Here is an 18,255-nt window from a genome sequence, read left to right on the forward strand (position 1 = left end):
TAGTGTCTCTAAATGTATGTGTAAAGTGGATCCTCTTCTGGTCTGCAGGGTGTTACACATTAATAAATTTAAGGCAAAGTCAAACAAGGTGAGTGTTTTATAACCCTCTCAGAATGGGGGTCACACATTCCTTAGTGAGAGGGGCTAGAGATAAGAAACGTGGCCTTCCATATCCACTGTTGTGCACATGTTATTTACCTTAGCGTTAGTAAATTCAGATACAAGTTTGATGTAGTGCTGCACTGCTAGAAAATACCTTACACATCATAACCCCCTATGGATATAATTCTTGTGCATTACTTAAACCTATTACTAGAGCAGTACCACGCACTACCTGTAGAGGGCGCAGTGGTATGTGGGCGTGGCAAAGTGGATGCGCGCGACCCATCATCAGTGTGACCGCAAAATAATTAAAATCGCGCCAAATGCATTAGCAGTCAAATCTCCTGTCAGTATGTCTGAACCACATCATGATAAACCCTCAGAATGTGTTTTGTAAATATACGCACATTTCTTTTTAAACGTTTGAATTTTAATTGGCTGGTGCCGTGTGCGCGTGTCGCCATCTTTAGTGAGGGACAATAACTCACAGGGTTTGTAGGACAATGGGGTTTAAGTTGCTATCATCATTTCAGAGTTAAAGTGTGTTAAATGCATTAAAATCCCTGTGTTGCTCTGAAGTATGGCGTGTACAAAGTGAAAGATGAACATACTTGAGGGCTGTAGTGTCCAAAAGCAGCTGCGCGCGGGTCTGGCGCCATGTTTACTTCGGGTGACGCCAGCTCTACCATTTTCCTCCGCCTCTAGTTGTCAAGAAGATGGCAGCTTCCAGGCAGGCATGAGAGGAAATACTTCTGCAAAAATCGAATGAATTTGGATTATTTTTGCAAGAATAAGCAGCCCATCAGTGCTTCTTTGATCACTGCACCAAAATAAGTAAGTGAAATACACAAATATTGCTTTTTAGAGCGTAATTATGCTTTGTTGTGGCAAACCGCCCGGCCATTTTTCTTGTGGGAGCTGTAGAAGTAGGCCGATCGTCCAAAAGATGGCTGCTTCCAGAGACGGCATGAAACATAATAACACACTGTTTATGCACTCGTGCTATGTTTAGAGGCGTTTTAGCGGTGTATTTGCAATTCTTTTTGTATAAGGTGCATTATGCATAACTCATAACCCGAGAATGTCATAGCACTTTATTGTAAACGAGGCAACATTTTGACAGATGCCAGTCGTAAAGCTAACGCTGTTAGCTTCAGCAGATTGTGTAGAGGAGCTAGCATTTAGCCTTAACGGACTGTTTCACTTCATACAGCACAAGTGCTGCAGGCGCGCACACAAACCGGTTTATTTCGACAATTACTTGGTTGGTTCATAGTTTTAAAGTATTGTGACTGCCTCAATGTTTTAACATTACACTTAAGCTGTAAATTGCACTGATCTAAACGTAAAGACTAGTTAGCTTACAAGCTACAATATGGCGACTCCCAGAGAGGCATGAAAACACCAGGCTCTTGCTAACTCAATAATTTTGAATTAAATGTTTGCCCGAGTTTGGGAGTTCGTTATTTACTGAATTAAGGCCGTTTCCAGCTACTTAAATACTATTTACTTAACGAGGCTTAAAGAAGGCAATATTTTTTATTCATTTGCTTCCGCCATCTTTTAGCTTGGCTAGCGTTAGCGGAGCCTGTTTGATCAAGATGGCTCCTTCTATATAACCACTTTATTTGTTATAAACAATATTCTTTTGGTAATAATTGATTGTCTGTAGCTGAAACTTATGTAAACGTTTTTGATTAGACAAAGCGTAATAAATAAGGCCAGGTGCATCTACTGTGTGAAAACTCTGTGAAGTTAACTTTAACAACATTGGTTGGTCCAGATTCATTATAAAACCCGTTTTATCTCTTCCACAGAGTTATGTCTGTCCCTGGCTCCGCGGTGACTGGGACCCCGGCGTCGGTCCTGCAGCCGCGGTGGAAGCGGGTCCTGGGCTGGTCTGGCCCTGTCCCGCGTCCCAGACACGGACACCGAGCTGTGGCCATCAAAGAACTTATGGTTGTGTTTGGAGGCGGAAACGAGGGAATAGTGGATGAACTACATGTCTACAACACAGGTGGCTTTGCAATTATTCCGTTGTTTTTAATATATATTTTTTGTATTCACTTACTTGACTTGCTTTTATAAAGTGACGCAGAGTTCGTTTTTATACCAGACAACGGTTAAATTATTTACAATGTTTTACTGCCCTTTAAATTAGAATGTTAAGTGTTTAAGTGTGAGCTTGTTTAGTTCATTGAAAGACAAACAAAATGTATATAATGTGCGCCCTCTGCTGGGCACTTCTCGTACTGCATTAAAAAAGGCGGGCTTAAAAATGGCTCAGTTTATTTAGATGCCTGTCCTTATGTGATACTGCATGAGAAACTATCTTGTAACTATATTTTTGTATTTAATGTTTTCTTTTTACATTGATGCCTTTTAATGTCAACTAAGTACTACTTTATGTACTGTTTTATTTTCTAGCTACAAATCAGTGGTTCATACCGGCAGTTCGTGGTGACATCCCTCCTGGTTGTGCTGCATATGGCTTTGTCTGTGATGGCACCAGGTTACTAGTGTTTGGCGGCATGGTCGAGTATGGGAAGTACAGCAATGACCTTTATGAACTGCAGGTAAATTATACTATTCTATGTAAAAGTCTTGTCATTAATGCTACATTATACTATTCCTTATTTTTATTTACTTAATTTATTCTTAGGCCAGCAGATGGGAGTGGAAAAAGTTAAAAGCTAAAAACCCGAAGAATGGCCCCCCTCCCTGTCCTCGGCTTGGGCACAGTTTTTCTCTTGTGGGTAACAAGTGTTACCTTTTTGGGGGGCTTGCCAATGACAGCGAGGATCCAAAAAACAATATTCCCAGGTAAAATTTTAGATCATATTATCAAATAGTCAAATGGGGCTGGGCAATAAATGGAATTAATTTGTGTTTAGATAATTAACAATGTGATAAATTGTTAAATAAACAAATTAAGGTCACTTGCACTGTGGTCGCTTCAAGCAGAGAGAGTACCCAACTTGAGGCCGACAAACAACTAGATTGCTACTGTTTGTTGCTGTGTAAGAACTGGCAGTTGCATATTGTAGGAGCCATTGCTGTGGGGCAGTCTGACATCACCCAAGCTTAATATAATAATGGGGGGAAAAAAACAATTGGTGCCTGAAATTGTGCTTTTTAATCATCATAAGGCAGATGTTTTAACATCGCTTCATGAAATGCATTTAGTGTGGTGAGTGTTGGATATGTTCTGTAAATACAATAATTTTAGTCTTAATGCATCGCTCTTATTACTAATTATTGCACAGTGGGGCGCAGTTCCTCCTTAGCCACACTGGTCCCAGAACCTATTTTGCGAGGCAGAACCTCCTTGGGCTGCTTTGGACCCCTCAAATGGAACGTTATGGCTCGCTTTTGACAGTGGGAACACTCTCAAACTGCCCTGTCCTTTACCAGCCCCATAGGAAAAAAGTCCATAGAGACACTGAGGTGTGAGTGTTAAATGCACTCACTCATTTTGTAACAAGTTTACTCAAAACTTTATGTGCAGAGTTAGATTTTTAAACAAGTGAGTGAATATACAGTAATGTTTCAGAACAGAATCAGTTGAGAAAACTGGTCTAAGGTAAAACAGCATTAGAAATAATGCTGGACAATTTGAAACACATATTAATTAAAATGTTGGCAAAGAAACAAGCTCAAAGAAATTTAAACTTATGTTAGAATAAACTAAAGTACTTTTACATTTCTATTCACATGTAAACTGCAATTGCTTCACTTTTTTTCTTTTTTTGGTCCATATTGCCCAGCTTTACAACCAAATCATTCTTGACAATAATCATTTATATTTTATTCTTCAGATATCTAAATGATTTGTACACACTGGAACTTCGCCCTGGTTCCAGTGTGGTTGGATGGGATATACCGATAACCTACGGTGTTCTGCCTCCACCTCGTGAGAGTCACACAGCTGTTGTATACACAGAAAAGACTAGCAGAAAATCACGTTTAATAATCTATGGAGGAATGAGTGGTTGCCGCCTTGGAGATCTTTGGACACTTGATATTGGTAAGATATTGTCAGGTCGCATCCAGGAGCGCGCATCCAGGAGCGCGCATCCAGGAGCGCGCATCCAGGAGCGCGCATCCAGGAGCGCGCATCCAGGAGCGCGCATCCAGGAGCGCGCATCCAGGAGCGCGCATCCAGGAGCGCGCATCCAGGAGCGCGCATCCAGGAGCGCGCATCCAGGAGCGCGCATCCAGGAGCGCGCATCCAGGAGCGCGTATTGTCTGCATAACCAACAGAACACTTACACCTTTATAAGCGCTGGGCTGTCGGACATGTTGAGCCATCATGTGCACATCTGTGTTTACCCTGCATTGCTGCGATTGGCGCAGTCATGAGCACGCCGGTGTGTCTGGACACTCCGGTCTCACTAGCCTGTAAAGGTGTACTTGTGTCTTTGGTTACACACAGCTTGAAGTGATTTGGCCCCTATTCAGTACATTAGATATGAGCTTATGTACATGTTAAAACTTAATCATTACAGGTTATAACAATTTCATTTCTCATTTTAACAAGTAAATGTTCTTGTCTTAACTTAATTTCTTACAATAACAAAAAACTTTTAAATTGCTGTAGAAAATTACCAATAAGGGGAAACATTCTTACAAATGAAGTCTATGAATATATTTAGAAAGCATGTTAAGTAGGCGTGAGACACAGTGGTGACATCTACCAATTTCACTAATTACTGTAACAATTTTTAATCTTTTGTTAGTAATTTTATACTTTTTTTTAATTTTTATTTTTTTATAGATACACTGACATGGAATAAACCATCTGTTAATGGCACTGCCCCACTGCCCAGAAGTCTTCACTCAGCAACTACTATTACAAATAAGTGAGAAAAGTGTAAATATTAATTTAAACATTGTATTAAACAGTTATTGAAAGAAAGTGTTGTACTATTTTGCAGGATGTACGTTTTTGGAGGATGGGTTCCTTTGGTAATGGATGATGTTAAAGTAGCGACACATGAAAAAGAGTGGAAGTGCACCAACACCCTGGCTTGTCTAAATCTTGGTAAGTTGGTGTGAAGCTATTCCATCAATATCAAAACAGAATTGTTGGGGTTTAGTTTTGAGTTTTTATCTTTTGTTGTACCCCCTTTCTCCATAGATTCCATGTGTTGGGAAACGGTCCTGATGGACACCCTTGAGGATAACATCCCCAGGGCTCGTGCAGGCCATTGTGCTGTTTCAATCAATTCACGTCTTTATGTTTGGAGTGGGCGTGATGGTTATCGTAAAGCATGGAACAACCAAGTGTGTTGTAAAGACCTATGGTACCTAGAAACTGGTATGTTTTCAAATTAGACTTGGGGATGGATTAGTTTCTAGATTGTTTGGAGAAATGTGATTAATTATATAGGTTTAATTTTCAGAACGACCACATGCTCCCGCTAGAGTTCAGTTGGTCCGTGCCAACACAAACTCACTGGAGGTGAGCTGGGGAGCAGTCTCGACCGCTGATACTTATTTGTTGCAGCTGCAAAAGTATGACATCCCTGCCACTCCAGCTTCCCCTCTAGTGAGTGTAACACCCTCCCAGCCTGTGAACTCTCCAAAGAGCCCTGCTCCAGCTGCAGCAGCCCCTGCTGCACAAAGCCTTACACAGACTGGTATAAGTGATTTCCTTCTAGCTGTTTTTGACCTTTTGTCAAACAGGTGATGGCATACTCAAATGTCTGTCATCCTCTTTGTCCTAGCTGTTTTAAAAGTTGCAGCTCAACAGTCTGCCACAGGAGCTTCAGTAGTCACAGTTCGCCCTAACCAGCCCGGGAAGTCCCCTGTGACTGTAACTGCTCTTCCACCAGGTGTAAGGATGGTTGTTCCGGCCCAGACCACTCAAGGATCTGTGAGTGTGCTTTGTGTCATCATGTCATTTATCTGCTTTCCGAACAACTTGATGGTAAACATTTATTTTAATATTTTCAGCCGATTGGAAGTAGCCCACAAATGAGTGGCATGGCAGCTTTAGCAGCAGCTGCTGCGGCTACTCAGAAAATTCCTCCCTCTTCAGCCGGTACTGTGCTCAATGTCCCAGCTGGTGCTACCATACTGAAAACAGTGGCAGTTTCCCCTGGTACAACAACTGTCAAAGTTGCGTCTCCTGTAATGGTACATGCACCACTACCTTTGTTCTTTGTTCTGCGTTAAAATTTCTAATTATACCATGGTATCTCTTACATTACAGGTGAGCAACCCAGCCACTCGAATGCTTAAGACTGCTGCCGCCCAGGTTGGCACAGGGACTGCAGCGTCTCCTACAACTACCAGACCTATCATTACTGTCCACAAGTCAGGTGCTGTTACAGTTGCCCAGCAAGCCCAGGTGGTCACTACTGTGGTCGGTGGAGTTACCAAGACTATCACATTGGTGAAGAGTCCTCTCACCATGGGTGGCAGTGGAACTTTGGTAAGAGAATCAGCTTCTATTAAAAACTTATAATAACATGCTTGTCTTCACTAATTGGTGTAAATGCAAGTTTATTTTGTGTGATCATAGTGTGACAGGAGAAAAATAGAGCGCATGGTGGTTTTAAAGTGCATGCCAATTTTAAAAAATCACACTAAATTAGCAGTCCACTAAACTCCCTGTACTCTCCAGTGTTTGCTGGTGACTCATGAAACATGAGTCTCATGAGTGTCTCTCCTATGTTGGCAGATCTCCAACCTTGGCAAGATGATGTCTGTAGTACAAACCAAGCCAGTGCAGACATCAGCTGTCACCGGCCAGGCCTCCACTAACCCTCTCACACAGATCATACAGGTCAGTTATCTGAATAAGTGCAGGCAAACGGGAGGCAACATAAAACTCCTGAGACAGACACCACCCATTTGTCCAGATGGTTTGTATAATAATTTGTTCTATTCAGACGAAGGGTCCCCTTCCAGCTGGAACTATCCTGAAACTGGTGACCTCAGCAGATGGCAAGCCAACAACTATCATCACCACCTCACAGGCAGGAGGTACAGGAAACAAGCCGACAATCCTCAACATCAGTGGTGTTTCGCCTACCACCACAAAGCAAGGCACCACCATTATTAAGACCATCCCTATGTCTGCCATCATGAGTCAGGCTGGGGCCACAGGTACTTCATTTTCAAATGGCTTATCTACTCTCAAAAAATGCAAAATTCTAACATGATATACTCTTCTTCCAATGCAGGTGTGACCAGTAGTACAAGTTTAAAATCACCCATTACAATCCTTACGACAAAGGTGATGACCACCGGAACACCTGGTAAAATCATTACTGCTGTTCCAAAATTGGCTACTGCAGCTGGGCAACAAGGACTGACACAGGTAAAGGGTGAACATATGCACTCTTTTTCTTCCCTGGTTTGCTAACTCCTCAAACATTTTATTTGAAAGAGTGGGACTCCATTATTATCCTCATAGCCAGCAGTTGTTTTTTTTTGTTTTGTTTTTTTAAGTAATTGATTATATTTGTTACTTTTCCCTCAGAGTAATATTATTAGTTACTGTGTGTTAAATAATCAATTACAAGATTATGTTTTATTTGTATATTTGAAGAAACAGCAGTGGGTGTATTTTTTGGAGATTCACTCAAGTGTAAAAATAATGCTGTTCAGCATTATTTAGCCTGTAAATAACCAAAAGCACCCGAGTTTTAGAATATTCTCCTCCAGAGCTTAAAAGCACCTAAACACACCCACAACATCAGTACAGTCAGCCACAAAAACACAGGGAGAAGAACTGTAACCTGTATGTTGGTAAATATGTAGTTTGGCCAGCGTCTGCTGCACACGCTGAAAATAGAACATAACAAACAGGTGAACTGCCAAATAGGTAGTAAAACTGGTCATCAAATTACTACTACTACATCCTTAAAATCCACCAATGAAATGTAAGCCGTTTACACCCACCTGATTACCTTAGGTTGTGTTGACAGGACATCACATTCTAGGCTGCATATTTAAAATTATGTTTTAAACATGCAGCCATGCATTAGGAATGTACAAAAGCAATAAATATAGTCTATAGATTTTGATTGTAACTGTGTACCATTTAAAATTTTCATTTAACATCCACTTTTCTGCAGGTGGTTTTAAAGGGTGCCCCAGGACAACCAGGGACGATTCTGCGCACTGTGCCCATGAGCACCGTGGGGGGTGTTCGCCTTGTTACTCCAGTGACTGTGTCATCCGTTAAACCCACTGTCACGACTCTGGTTGTGAAGGGGACTACAGGTAGATTTTTTTTGTGCATTTCTTTGTGAAGATAAAAGGGCATTGTCACTTCAAATACCCACATATTTTTGTTTGGTGGTCTTAGGTGTCACTACTCTTGGTACGGTCACTGGTACAGTCTCCACCAGTCTGTCTGGAGGCTCTGTAGACTCCTCTACTGCATCGTTGGTTACCCCCATCACCACCCTTGGTACCATAGCCACCCTGTCCAGTCAGGTCATTAATCCAACTGCCATTACTGTGTCAGCACCTCAGACGAGCCTGACCTCTGCCTCCACTCTGCCTTCCTCTACCATCACAGTACAGGTAAGACGCCTTAATGTTTCACAGATTAACACCTGTGTTTTATTCCCAACAACTGCTTGAGATGTATTCACCATTGTTAAAAGCTTATAAAAGATAAATAATATGGCTTAATAATTTGCCTTTAAGTCCTCAATCAATTTTTTATTTCTATTTTTTGCCAGAACCAGCCCACGCAAGTAACTCTTATCACTACTCCAAGTGGAGTTGAGGCTCAGCCTGTACAGGACCTCCCTGTCTCGATCCTGGCCTCACCAACATCAGATCAACCTAGTTCTACAGAAGCAAGTGCATCTGGAGATGCTTCTGGGACAGTCACCCTAGTGTGTTCTAACCCACCCTGTGAGACGCATGAAACGGGAACCACCAACACTGCCACAACTGCCTCTGCAAACATGTCAGCTCCACGTGTGTGCTCCAACCCACCGTGTGAAACTCATGAAACTGGCACAACAAACACAACTACCACAGCCTCTGCAAACATGGGAGGGGTCCAGAAAGTGTGTTCAAATCCTCCATGTGAGACACATGTGACCAGCACCACAAACACACCCACCCAGGCCTCGTCCAATATGAGCGCTGGCCCAACAGGAACTGTTCAGAGGGTGTGCTCCAATCCGCCCTGTGAAACACACGAGACTGGGACCACCAATACCCCGTCCACTGCCACGTCCAATATGGGAGACCAGATGAGCACAGCATCAGGCCTGGCCCAGAGAGTGTGTTCCAATCCACCCTGTGAAACTCATGAGACGGGGACCACCAACACCGCCACCACAGCTACCTGCAGTATGGAGACTGCAGACGGCACAGGTTTGTACATGAGTGCATATGACAGCTTATAGTACTTTTTCACTAAAACATGGTTAACATATTTAATATTTTACTAAAACTGTACCTAGCTTTGTTTTTATTTATTTACTTCCTGGTTTGACAAGAGTTTTGACAGGCATACAGGACATTCCATTTCTGTCACCTACCAACCATAATGTTAACAACCCTTTCCAAATTACAATAGTTATATGATTTGACAAATAAAAATGGAGGACAATACAATTAGTATCGATGTTAAAAATGTTTCCCTTGCTCGTTAATTGACCTTGCATTTTGGATTGAATTTTCATAGTTGATGACCTACATAGAGGTATTCTGTTTTAATCTTGCATTATTAGTCTGTCTACATCTCCAAAGCTCTGTTCCACCTTGTGATGTCATGTAGTGGTAGTTTTCAATTTCACAGCTACCTTTTACCTTTAGTTCTGTAGATTGGCAAATCCGGGCCTGAAATTATCCAAATGATTCTAGTGAAGGTGTATGGAATAAAAAAAACAAAACAGTGGAACTTATCTGTTTGAGAGAAGAACCTGGCCTAAATATGCAGAATTTGTGTGTTAAACATGTGTGAATGAAACAACACAACTCCTGGTATGTTTTTGATGAGGAAACAACATTATAACAGATCAGAAAATTGAGTAATATGGGCCCTTTATCTGATGTAAATCTATTAATTAGAGAAACATGAAAACCTGGCATATGCACTTTAACCCTTTAAGGACTGAGCACACTATGGGCCAGTATAGGTCACCTAGACTTTTATATTTTTGTTAGCCATAAAAATCATATTAAAGGAAGTATCAGAATTTACTGCATTTTTTTACACATCTACTTCTATTTTACACTTTCATCCGTCACCTGCGCTCTCATTCATCACCTTCGCGGAGCAACAGAGGCAGATTACCGTAACTGACGGAAAAATATTTAAATAGCCCCGTGCCTCCGCTTTGAGACGCTGTTTGAATTTACATGAGAGCACGACTGGTTGCGGAGTTACGCTGCTGGAAAGTCTGCATCCGCGCGCTATCGCCGACGATAGGATCCGACGCTATAGGGTTAATCATGAGGAGAAGGGGAAAAAAATGGATTTATATTATTTTGCTTTCTGTTGCTAGCTCAACAAACAGAAGAAGGAACCGAAGTTACTGCCAGCGCAGAGGAGGCCTCCTCCACAGCAGCCACTGGCCTTGTGAGCACCACCCAAGGCAGAGCAGTTACTACTGTCACCCAGTCTACTCCAGCTCCAGGACCTGCTGTACCAGTAAAGATACTACTGTACTCTGTGCCTTTTATTAAAATGGATGCAGACTGACTTTTTTGTTTTTGTTTTTAGTCGATCTCTTCCATCACCGAAGGTGCAAATGCGGCTTCTAGCTCTACTGAGGAACCCATGCAAACTGAAGAAACCTCCACTGGAGTTGCCTCTGCAGAGGAAGGAGCCACAGCCATGGAGACACAGGGAGAGGCAGGCTCAGCCGCGGCTCTGAACCTTCCTTCGGAGCTGATGTCTGAGGGCCAGGGAGCAACGTCCCTCATGGTGACTGGGCTGTCGGATGAGGAGCTGGCTGTTACTGCTGCAGCTGAAGCCGCTGCTCAGGCAGCAGCCACTGAAGAGGCTCAAGCACTGGCCATTCAAGCTGTCCTCCAGGCTGCTCAACAGGCAGTCATGAGTGAGTCACTGTCTGGTATCAGTAATGCAATGTGTTTTTGGATCCGTTTTATCAGTTGATGTTTTTTATCTTTTAGATGAAGGGGATTCTGCTGGAGAGGGCCAGCAAACCACTAATATCCCAATAATGCTGACACAGCAGGAGCTTGCGGCACTGGTTCAGCAACAGCAACAGCTCCAGGAGGCTCAAGCTGCTGCTCAGCAGAGTGCTGTGGACACAAGCATGCCCACTGAAGGACTAGCCCCTGCAGACAGCCTCAATGATCCCTCAGTCGAAAGTAATGGGCATAATGAAATGGCAGCAGCAGTCACAAGTGCAGTAGCGTCTTTACTCCCACATACTGCCGCAGACAGTAAGGAAAATATTTAGCTTCTTTTATATCATCAAAACAAACAAATCACAGCCTTTTTTTTTCTCTTGCAGCATTAGCCCCAACAAGCACATTTACAGGCTCTGTTTCAGTAGCTAGTCCTGCCAAGCTGCAAGCAGCAGCGGCCCTAGCAGAAGTAGCAAATGGTCTTGAAGGAGAGGTAAAACCCATTACAATCAAGTATGTTATTAGAAAAAAATATGCACGCATATAATGTATGTGTTTTTTTCTGTGCGTAGAAGCAAGCTCCTCAACCAGCCCCAGTGAAGCCTGTTGTAAAGAAGGAGAATCAGTGGTTTGATGTTGGAATAGTAAAAGTGACTAATATGGTTGTCACCCACTACTATGTGCCATCAGATGACTCTCTTGGAGATGTACGTTTATTAATGTAGATTTATTATCATTCAAACTGTATTCAAAAATCTAATCAACTGTCACATTTGGTAGGATGACTCTGGTGTGATGCCAGACTATAGCCAAATGAAGAAAATGGAGCTCCAGCCTGGAACAGCGTACAAATTTAGAGTAGCAGGAATAAATGCTTGTGGCCGTGGAGCCTTCTCTGAGATATCTGCTTTCAAGACCTGCCTACCTGGCTTCCCCGGAGCACCTTGTGCCATCAAAATCAGCAAGGTAAGCGCTGTCATTTTTATATTATCCACACTTGTTATTGAATTGAGCAGCTCTTACCATGCATGTCTAACAACAGAGCCCCGATGGAGCCCACCTAACCTGGGAGCCACCTTCAGTCACCTCTGGAAAGATAATTGAATATTCAGTTTACCTGGCTATTCAGAGCAGCCAGACAACTGAGGCCAAAGCTTCCACCCCAGCCCAACTGGCCTTTATGCGCGTTTACTGTGGGCCCAGTCCCTCCTGTCTGGTGCAGTCCTCCAGCCTCTCCAACGCCCACATCGACTACACAACCAAGCCAGCCATCATCTTCCGCATTGCAGCCCGCAATGAGAAGGGCTATGGCCCCGCTACTCAAGTTCGATGGTTACAAGGTGATAAGAGAAACAAAGACATTTTTTTATGCAATATAAAAATTATACTTGATTGTTTTATTAATATGCAATTTATATGTGTATTGTATTTGTAGAATCTGGCAAAGATATTTCATCAGCAAAACCGGCACCGAAAAGACCAGGAACGTCTCCTGATGGGTAAGTGTTGTCCATTAGGGCTTGTTCAACATGTTTAGCTGTGATGCACTTCAAATTAACAGTTTTTTTGTTTTGTGTGTGCGCATTTGTAGCAAGGCTGCTGGTCCAAAGAAAGCTAGGACGGATCAGTGACTTGGCGAGTAGGAACTCTCCTGGTCTTAAGTCCTTTTTTTTTTTTTAACCAAGAGGACACCACCCCTCCCATCATACAATCTTTATCTTTCATCGTTGTGTCTCATATCAGGAACACAATGAAGACAAATCTTTGAAGCCAAGACAAAAGTCCATCTGGGTTATTTTCCTTGTAGATACTCCCTTCTTTCTGGTTCTGTTGGTTGTACTAATGTTAGAGAAATGCAAACTAGAAGCACATTACCCGTCTTCTTTTTTATCTCCACCTGTTTTAGTAGTCGGGCTTTGTAGAGAAAAAAAAACATTTACATTTTTCGCAAACTTGGAACCAGCCACAGTGTGACTTTACCTTTTTTGTGAATCCGTGGGAGATGTAGAAAGAGACTACATGAAATGATGTACAGTGTTGAGAAAATGCTATTGAGGCATTAGTGAATGAAAGGAAAAAATATGGAAACAAAGCACTTGTCCTTAATGAAAAGGGCATCATTATTTTCCTTTATTTTTTTTGCTTGAAGAAATTTTGCTCCATAAAGAAACAAGTTTGTACAGCCATTGTTCTGGACTCCAGTCTCCTAGCTATGTCATCACTGTGCGCTTTTAACCCCCAAGATGAGGACTGGTGGTTGGACATGAAAGGAATGACAAAGGAGATTTGTAGAGGATAAATGAATAACATTGCTAGGACTGAGACTTGCTGCACACAAATACCTTGCAAAATCTTCCCAAAAAAATTAGTAATGATGCAGAAGATTTTTTGTGTAGTTTATTTTTGTATTTTTTAAGCTTTTCCCTCCCGTTGCTATGTGTGTGTGTGTGTGTGTGTGTGAGCGAGCATTTTTTTTAAAAAAAACATCTTTTTTAAACAGTTCATCCCCCATAGGTTGTCTTTGAGGAATTTCCCGTGGCTGGAAGCCACTGTATTTTTAATGCTTAAGTTAGTTGTATGTTCTTGTTACCACAGCAATGAAAGAGACACATTTGTATATGTTCTAAGCAGAAGTGCATAAGTTATAGGAGTGAAGGGAACCTTTGAAGTGGACCCAATGAGAGAAGAGTTTGTGTGATTTTTTTTTTTTAATATATATTGTTTACTACATCTTACCCAGTGTTTGTACCGCTTTGCCAAACAGCAACTTGAGCTGGGTGTTATTAAACATCTGACTTCCATACCTATCCTTAAGAAAATGTATCTGAATCAATAATTCTGTCTTTTTCTGCTCATTAATATATATCACGTCTTTATTAGTAAATTCCCCGTTTCTTCCACTGTATGAAACTATTCGATACATTTTTATGTTTTCTTCATGACTTTTTATTTCAGACAACAGATGTGCACGCAACCATGACATGACAATAGGGCGCCTTCTAATGATCTCTGGAAAAAGGCTTGCGTAGCTGGAGTGTACACTCTTGTAAAATATTCTTGCTCTATCAAAGAACTAACCACCACCAGGAGAAAATTTTGGTCTTTTTATATAATTCTCTGTAACAAACTGTTTTTACATGTTGGTCATCTCAATTGCCTTTTGTGTCATTACTTATAAATGAAACATATATATAAATATACAGTATATATAAAATATATAATGTCCCTGATCTGTTCTAATATACTTCTGTTGGGAGAATTCACTCTAGGACTTTGAATAATTTTGTGCACAACCAACTTGTACAGGGAGGATTTTGAATGGACTGTACTGTAAATGTTTGTATGGGCCAATTTAGTTGCGATGGTAACCACCAGACTATGAGTCTTTTTTGAGGCTTGCACTTGGGGTTTATATGTGGTTTCTTCTGATTTCTCTTTCTAGAAATGAACTTTCCTTTCATATGCATTCATAATTTTGTGCGTGTCAGTGTGTCTGTTGAACAAAACTAGACATGCATGCAAAAAGCAGTGTATTTCAGTAGTAATGCCTTAATTTAGATAATCTCTCAAGGTTCTCAAAAGTATAAAAAAAAATGAGTTTGTTCCTCTCCCCCTGTGGTATACGATTGTGTCCTTTCCTTCCACAGTACCTTTGTTGGGTCACTTTTTGCGCCTTGGTTAGATGGATCATCTTTAAAGGTGTGGAGGTCATTGGAGCCCATGTTTGGATGGGTGAGGCCTCAGCACTGACAGTTGTTGCCAGTTTCTCTTGGCTGTTTGCAGGTTATCTGGAAATGTCCTGTATTTTCCAATGTGTGTTTTTTGTACTGTAGGGAGTAATGTATCTTTTATCATCAAAAATAAACATGTTCAACAAAATGATGTGTTACGTTAAACTTTTCTGTTTTTCTACAAACCTGTTGTAGCCCCATGTGTGCTGCTCTCAGAAATGTTTTTTCCACATCGATGTCATCTTTAGCACTTCCTTCAAAGTACTCTGCCCCAAAGCGCTCACACCACTGCCGGGCCCGTCTAGATGACACCTGAAAGAACCAACAGGCCTGATCAGAGCTTATTAACTGTCAAAACATGCCTTGAATTTTTGTGTTACATGTAATTGTAGAAATACTCCAAAGTTCACGGATAACAGTTCCAACACAATGTGATATTAACATGTTATTTTTTTGGTTTTGTTTTATAATTTTACTTTGTTTTGGCTCAGTTTAAGGACAGACACTGACTTGTTTTTTGTGCAGGAATGTCAGTGTGAAGTAGTTTGTTTATCGTGGCAAGGGAACAGCCAAGAGAAATATGAATGCTTTTGCAAAATGTTACAATCTGTATGGCCTATGCTGTTTAACAATGATAATAAGGCTGCCACTCTGCGCCATCAGCCCTTCCAAACACCACTGCTCACTGTGCCCTCAGCTCCTCCAAACACCATCCAACACTTCACCCACAGCCCCTCCAAACACCACCTTGATGCCCCAGTTTGGCTCCTAGTATTCCCAGCGGTCTCCCATCTAATCAGTCTTGGCCTTGCTTATCTTGTTAGATTGTTTTGGCTCCAAACATTTATTTTTTGTTCTGCTCAATTGAAACGGGAATACTGTACATTTAATCTAAAGTAAAGAGTCTTTGAAAAGATGCAATTGTCACAAAAGTGTAGAGCGTGTATAACCTCTCTATCTGGCAGGTCTGTCTTGTTGCCCAGTACAACAAATGGGAAAGTGTCAGGGTTTTTTGGTTCTCCTTGGATTAAAAACTCTTTTCTCCATTGCTCCAGAGCAGAGAAACTGATTTTAGAGGTGACATCAAACACCAGCATGCAGCAGTGAGTCCCCCGGTACAGAGGAGAGCCCAAGGACTGGAACCTCTCTGTGCCCGCCGTATCCCAGATCTGCCACATGAAGAAGGTCAGTGTAACGTATGGGTTTATTAGAAGTAAATAATACTTTCATGGTGTTTATGAGACAGACAGCAGTGTGTGTGTGTTACCTGGACAGTAACACTCTCTCCATCTAGAGTTTCACTTTTGGAAAGAAAATCCATCCCGATAGTGGCCCGGTACAGATTAGTGAAGCGGTGGTTGACATATCTGTTCATGAAGGAAGACTTTCCCACCCTGAGCAAATACACATGACGACTATCAGAAGAACAGAGGACGCACTGTGGGACAAAAGCACCTGCTCTCTGTCTTTACTACAATAACATTTCACATCTTTGCTGGACTGAAGTTAAAAATGTGGTTGGGTGTGATAACTAAAATCACTAAATGTTAATCTGTCTTTGAAAATAATCTAGAAAAAGTTGCATTTTTGTTTTATTTGTTTGTATGAAGCCTGTGTAAAACTACCAGGCTACAGTCCTAAAAAAAACCCATGTGACAATTTAGGTCTTGGTCCTATATCAAAATTAGTTATCCCTGGAGGTACTATGTCTCTGGGCTGGCCTGGGAACGCCTTGGGGTCCCACTGGAGGAGCTGGAGGAAGTGTCTGGAGTGAGGCCCTGCTTAGACTACCAGCCTCAGATTAGCGGAAGAAAATGCATGGATCAAAGTTAGTCTACTGGAAAATGGTGACAGATGTGAAAGAACCTTTGAAGGGCAGCTCAGTAAAGGTGCTGTGTAAACATGTCCAAAAGAATGCTTCAAGCTCAACAAAAGTGAAAGAAACCCTGTGCCCAGATTGAATTAGATTTTTAGCACTTACCCAGAATTCCCTATGATGATAATTTTAATAATGGCAGGTTCTTTTTCCTGGATCAGGCTCACAGACGTGTCCATCTGTGGTCTCCACCTGAGGCTGTGCGCGCTCCCACTGCTTAAACAAACACAGTGAAAAAAGTGAAATATGTGTTTAGCCCTTTAACTGTAGGTGTAGCCTCTGTTTAGCTTTTACCATAAAATACACCAATATATTATTACAGACCATGTGGAGTAATGATACAAGTCTGCAATGTAAAGATGCAGACGTAAAACTACATTTAAAATAAACTATTTCTTTGCCTTTTTCTTCTTTAAATTGATTTAGGCTTGAGATAAATACAGTGGAAATGAAAGAGAGAGTGAGGGGATAGATTTCACCACATATCACAATCAAGACACACATCACTGTCTTTGAGTGCACTTCAGATGCCCAGAGACGTGCAGCCTGTGGTTTGACCGCTAGAGGGCAGTGGGCTACACATCTTTACCCAGGGGCCATGGGGAGGTGAAGTAAGGGCCAGGGGGAGGTGAAGTAGGGGCCAAGGTGAAGTGAGGTAAACTGGACCAATGCTAAAATGATTAAAAAACATTTCACATTTTGTGCCACAGATCATATGTTCAGTTTCAGCTGTTTTGATGATGTGGGGATGATGTATATTTAGCAGGGCAGTTAAGTCGTACCAATAATGTTCAAATCAACTAATATGACTTACAGCATAAGAAATATGACTTCAGTCAAATAACAGCAAGAAGATACAGGCACATTTTCTGTAGCAGCCAAAATGTACCTCCAGACTCTAGGTGCTTCACCTGGGCTTCACCTGGGCTTCACCTGGGCTTCACCTGGGCTTCACCTGGGCTTCACCTGGGCTTCACCTGGGCCTCACCTGGGCCTCACCTGGGCCTCACCTGGGCCTCACCTGGGCCTCACCTGGGCCTATTAAAGGGGAGGTCGTTAGTGCAGCAGGTGTTGCATATTTGAGGAGGAACAGTCTTTTAATTGTGTTAAGGAAATGCATGGAAACTTTAGGAGGCAGAAGTCCTACTTGATGTGAGGAGACTGAGTGAAATAGTATTTTTTGTGCTCTTTAGAACAGGGAACAAATACAACATTGAAAAAAAAACTGAGGCACTCAAAAAGTACAAAATTATTAAAAGCCTTTATTATCACATGGCAGATAAAGTTAAAATCACACCACGGCGGCCTTCATCAGGGCAAACTCGAGATGACTCTCACCAGGTGTGGGCGCGTGGTCGCCTGGTGCATGATGGAACATGGAGGCTGAGCAGAGTTTAGTTCTTAACCAGATAATTAAATATTTTTTTTCAGTCCATCTCCTCCTCTTCTTGTTTCTTGAATGTG

General features: G+C 41.8%; 2 protein-coding genes across 2 annotated transcripts; one reads left to right on the top strand and one right to left on the bottom strand.

Annotated features, from left to right (window-relative positions):
* Positions 1–785: 785 nt before the first annotated feature.
* hcfc1a (host cell factor C1a) lies at positions 786–13,055 on the top strand. Its single transcript, XM_033967141.2, has 27 exons — positions 786–936; positions 1,920–2,119; positions 2,530–2,678; positions 2,765–2,925; positions 3,921–4,129; positions 4,880–4,964; positions 5,040–5,146; positions 5,243–5,422; positions 5,508–5,744; positions 5,832–5,980; positions 6,061–6,243; positions 6,320–6,541; positions 6,791–6,895; positions 7,002–7,218; positions 7,296–7,432; positions 8,193–8,340; positions 8,426–8,646; positions 8,808–9,456; positions 10,593–10,738; positions 10,811–11,147; positions 11,224–11,499; positions 11,571–11,677; positions 11,757–11,891; positions 11,965–12,150; positions 12,227–12,524; positions 12,620–12,683; positions 12,776–13,055. Exons 2-27 carry the CDS (start codon positions 1,924–1,926, stop codon positions 12,813–12,815), a joined length of 4,944 nt encoding a protein of 1,647 aa, XP_033823032.1. The 5' UTR covers positions 786–936; positions 1,920–1,923; the 3' UTR covers positions 12,816–13,055.
* A 1,133-nt stretch (positions 13,056–14,188) lies between these two features.
* On the bottom strand, positions 14,189–16,300 carry si:dkey-13a21.4 (uncharacterized protein LOC494576 homolog). The gene is made up of 4 exons (XM_033967302.2): positions 16,183–16,300; positions 15,866–16,084; positions 15,102–15,227; positions 14,189–15,011 (listed from the first exon to the last, which is right to left on the bottom strand). The coding sequence occupies exons 1-4, from the start codon at positions 16,288–16,290 to the stop codon at positions 14,925–14,927; spliced, it is 540 nt and encodes a 179-aa protein (XP_033823193.2). The 5' UTR covers positions 16,291–16,300; the 3' UTR covers positions 14,189–14,924.
* Positions 16,301–18,255: the final 1,955 nt, after the last annotated feature.

Source organism: Periophthalmus magnuspinnatus, chromosome 5 (genome assembly GCF_009829125.3).
Source record: "Periophthalmus magnuspinnatus isolate fPerMag1 chromosome 5, fPerMag1.2.pri, whole genome shotgun sequence".
Classification (NCBI taxonomy): domain Eukaryota; kingdom Metazoa; phylum Chordata; class Actinopteri; order Gobiiformes; family Gobiidae; genus Periophthalmus; species Periophthalmus magnuspinnatus.